We start from the raw sequence: 4337 nt of genomic DNA, 5'->3' as shown, positions 1-4337 counted from the left end.
GTTTTCTTGGTGTGTGTTTTGAGTAATTTCAGGTCACTAAATAGATCGCAAAGAGATGAGACGGACAGGAACAAGCCTGGCCTCCCATCAGTGACTACAGACCACTCACCGAGTGGGAGGGGAAAAGGTGGTGCCCACGGGCAAATAACTGGACCCAGAATGAGTATAAAGACAGGGCACTAGGGAGTGGAGCCACCATCAGGGAGGGACTCAGTCCAAGTGACTGTTGCTGAGTCAGTGTCGTCCCTTCCAAGATGAAGCTGCTGCTGCTGTGTCTGGGGCTGACCCTGGTCTGTGCCCATCATGAAGGGAACCATGATGTTGTGACAAGCAACTTCGATATGCCAAAGGTGAGCTGGGGGAGATTTGACTTTGGGGGGTTGTTTTGGGGATTCTGAAGCAAGGTGGCCCTACTGGGGGCCTGCATTTATTTATGTGTTAGACAACAGGGCTGGTTTGTGACTTTGGACCAAGAGCAATTGTACCATGTGGAAAGACGACAGCACTAGGGACCTCATTCTCACTGCAGGGACAGTGAAAAGAGCCTTATGTGTGGTGCCAATTGACCTGAGTTCTAATCCCCTCTTCACATCACCCCTATAAGTCCTGGCCCACAGGCCAGAGTTCAAGGAGACAAGTGTTCATGCAGTGTCCCGTCTCTTCTTTTCTTTTCTTGTTATTTTACTGATTTCTCGCAGATTTCAGGAGAGTGGTATACCATTCTCTTGGCGTCAGATGTCAAAGAAAGGCTTGAAGAAAATAGTGTGATGAGAGGTTTGGTGGAATACATCCAAGCATGGGACAACTCTTCAGTGACACTTAAATTGCATGTAAAGTAAGTGTGGCTGTTTTCACTTGGGAAAGGGAAAACAGAAGCCCAAGAATGGTCTTGGACCACTAAACACACACAAACACACACACACATGCAGATATACACATACATTTGGGCCTGTATCCAAAATCAGAGTCCCTTATCAGGGACTGACCCACAACTTAATGAGCCTGAAGATTCTCTAGATTCAGAGATAAGAATTGGTGACAGGAAGAGATTTAAATGGGAGTAGAGGAGGTGAGGGGCAGAGGTATCAGAATCATAAGTAGTGTGACAATATAGCCTAGGTTAAGAGCATAGGATTTGGGATCAAGAACCTTGCTCTCTCTTGAAACTATTTGTTACTAGTCATATGACCTAGAAATTTTATCTTTTCACCCCAATTTTCCCTTGGGTAAAAGAGAAGGTTAATAATTTTCTCTCTCTCTTTTTTGTGAGTGAGACAATGTTTGTAGAGCATTTATCTGAGAGGCCGGCACATTTTAGCCAATTATCTACACAGGTAGCTGTAGTAATAATAAGAGTGCAAAGTAGTGGTAGAGTAATAGTGATATCAGCAGTAGACTCTTAAAGTATCAAATAAAGTGAAGTAGGGTAAATAAAACCTGTTTCAGTTTTTTTTTTTTTACCAAAAATGTTCACCACTTAATTAGAATCAGACACCCATAAGAGTGTGAGCCCCATCAATCCTTGTTGGGCATCAGCTCATTCTGTTTTACAGGATCAATGGAGAGTGTATTGAAACTTCTTTGTTTTGTTACCCAACAAGAGAGAATGGTGTATGTAATGTTATCTGTAAGTATACCAAAAAAAAGTCTTTGTAAATTCTACTTCCAACTGCAAGAAATTTACTAAACTCCAGTATCCGTAGGATCTTGATCAATTCCTGATCAATGCTTATTTAGGTAATATAAATGGGGCCATCTAATAGCCAATATACTCAATTTTGTAGAACCTTGTGTGCAAAAGCCAATACCTACCGCATAATACCATCAGAATAAGATGGAAATTTAGTAATATGTACCACCTGCCACAAAATAAAATCAGCAAAAAAACCCCCAAAACAAAACAGAACAAAAACATAAATTGTCAGGAGAGTTGCTCATTCTCTGCCCACTCTCTGAAGATGCCTGGTGTTCAGTGCCACAGCACACTGCTCGGACAGAGTGCTGGGCATGTGATGGCAGCAGGGCTATAGACAGGACAGAGACTCAGAGTTGGCAGAGGTGGCTGAGGGAGGTAAGTGAGCCTTAGGGAGGATGATGGAAGGGGAATTGCCACTGTGGCTGAGTTTTCTACCACTAATAATCAATTTTTATCAGTAGTCAATTTGACCCTTAGGCGTCACCCTACGAAGCCCAGGGACATGTAAATGGAAGGCCTTAGATATCACTCTTTACCTCTTCCAGGACATGCACTTGGCTTTGTTCTGTAAAAGAATATAGGTAAAGAGTTTCCCTTGCGTCCCATGGACCACAGAAGTTCTGAGCTGTGTTCTCTTTCCTTACAGATGCTGGATTCGCTACAATGAGCTTAATTGAAGCAGTCTATAGTGAATACCTTATTTTCCACCTCATTAACTTCACCAATGAGCAAACATTCGAAATGATGATGCTTTATGGTAGAGTATATTTATTCTGACTCATCTTGGAGTGGGGAGACAGGGGGGAAAAGAAAACCTGAAAACAAAGTAGTCTTCCCGGTGTTTCCCTGGGACATCTGTCCTCCTCTGAAGAGAGGTGCTCAACGCGAGTAATCCCATAGGCTCAGTGATGGGAACATGATGAAATCTCTCACCATGCAAGAAGGATATCCTAAAATCTCAGAGTCAAGACAGTTTATAGCCCATCCCTCGCTTCTGCCTAAGCACCAATCAGTGCCATCCACTTCCCATCCACCTGTCCCCCCTGCCCTCAAGGGCCACAGTGACAAACACATAAGACACAGCAGTTACTGTCACTCTTCCCACAGCCCGAAAACCAGATGTGAGTCCCGAAGTCAAGAAAAGGTTTGAGAAACTTTGTCAAGACTATGGAATTGCTAAGGAAAACATACTGGACCTGACCAAAGCTGGTAAGTTGAGTTCTCCCTGGTTTTCTCTTCCTAAATTCCTAAATCCAAGAGAAGGTAACACCTCCACTCGGTCCCCTGTCTTAACCTAGAAAATCACTGGGTTTCTCGCTGGGAAATAAATGGGCTTGTGCTTGACTACGCTCTGTTCTGCCCCTGCAGATCGCTGTCTCCATGCCCGAGGGAGCCATGGGGCCCAAGCCTCCAGGTGGGTGACGTCTTGTGGAGAGGGGGTGGCCCAGGGGGTCACTGCCTTCCAAAACCATTAGGACTTTGAGCCCAAAGATTACAATGCAAATAATTTGGTAAGAGAGATTGTGGAGTGAACTAGGAATTTGGAACTTGGGGGCCAGGGTTAGGACCTGCTCTTTCCATAAGTTTAGAGCAAATGAGCTAACAGGTAAAAGGAAAACAATGATGTGTACCTTACAGGGCTACTGAGTATCCTGCTGCTGAAAGGGCCTCAGTAATTAATCATGTCCTAAAAGGAATGAAGACTTAAATTTTGAAATAGAACAAGAGTACTAGAGTTTGAGTGTGAAACTCAAATACGCTTCCGGGTTTTGTCCATCTTGCAAGGCCCAGCTTTGTGGTCTCACCCTCCAGTTTTTGGTAATAATGTCTTCCTTTGACCTGTGTACATCTGTAACCTGTGACCTGAAAATCGAGCTGTCTTCCACCTGGAAAATAGGCTCTGATTTTCCTCGTCTGTTTCCTCCCTCGGCTATATTGTGGGGTTTTATTCAGATAATATATGGGAAAGTCTTAGCATCCATGGCTTGCATAAAGTCAGCACTTAATAAATGGTAACTTTGGTTTTGTCATTCTTTCTTGATTTATCCACAGTTCTTCAAAACCTTTAATGCGGAGGATGGCAGAAACCAGCCTAGGGTCCTCCATTGATTCCCCTCTCTTTTTCATAGACTCTGTTTAGGGAAGGGTATGATGGGAACAGTGATAGATAAAAAAAATAATTGACTCCATGCCCTCCTTCCTCCTATTCTGACAAGTAGCATAGGTCAGAGGGCAGGTTGATACCTACTTCTTCACCATTTTCTCTGTCATAGAAATTATTTTTGTCTTCCATTCAATTCAGAAAGTACTTAATGATTTCTGTGTGCTCTCTCTCTTCTGCTTATCTAGGGCCGAGTGAATGTTGTATTCCATGGTCCCCGTGTGATCTCGTGACAAATTCTGTGACCTGATTTCCAGCACTATTGTCCATGAAGCCCTTATCTCTGAATCTTCAGGATCTTCTCTAATTGTCTGAAAAGAGTCATCAACTCACCAAGAATCAAAGGTTTTCTCCAAACTTCTGACTATGTTTGCCATACCCAGAACTGACCATGAAAAGACCTTGCTCTACCTGGTCAATAAATGGTACATCTTGTAGTTGTGTGATTGTCTTTGTGTACATGAGAGGCATGGGGATGAC

The 4337-nt window shown here is 43.4% G+C and overlaps 1 protein-coding gene across 1 annotated transcript; it reads left to right on the top strand.

Annotated features, from left to right (window-relative positions):
* Positions 1–254: 254 nt before the first annotated feature.
* Positions 255–3171, top strand: LOC150013568 (allergen Fel d 4-like). Its single transcript, XM_090275252.1, has 6 exons — positions 255–350; positions 699–835; positions 1554–1627; positions 2343–2453; positions 2804–2905; positions 3065–3171. The coding sequence occupies exons 1-6, from the start codon at positions 255–257 to the stop codon at positions 3169–3171; spliced, it is 627 nt and encodes a 208-aa protein (XP_090131378.1).
* The last annotated feature ends 1166 nt before the right edge of the window (positions 3172–4337 follow it).

The sequence above is a fragment of the Furipterus horrens genome, unplaced genomic scaffold, assembly GCF_987537825.1.
Source record: "Furipterus horrens unplaced genomic scaffold, mFurHor1.1.pri manual_scaffold_4, whole genome shotgun sequence".
Classification (NCBI taxonomy): Eukaryota; Metazoa; Chordata; class Mammalia; order Chiroptera; family Furipteridae; genus Furipterus; species Furipterus horrens.
The sequence above is the reverse complement of the archived record's forward strand: the minus strand, read 5'-3'. Positions and strand labels throughout refer to the sequence as shown.

Bases quoted from the DNA above. Each gene is read 5' to 3' on its own strand.
- LOC150013568 (XM_090275252.1), top strand. From the start codon at position 255: ATGAAGCTGCTGCTGCTGTGTCTGGGGCTGACCCTGGTCTGTGCCCAT. The intron at 836-1,553 runs GTAAGTGTGGCT...TCTGTTTTACAG, and splicing joins ACACTTAAATTGCATGTAAA to GATCAATGGAGAGTGTATTG. The intron at 1,628-2,342 runs GTAAGTATACCA...CTTTCCTTACAG, and splicing joins TGGTGTATGTAATGTTATCT to ATGCTGGATTCGCTACAATG.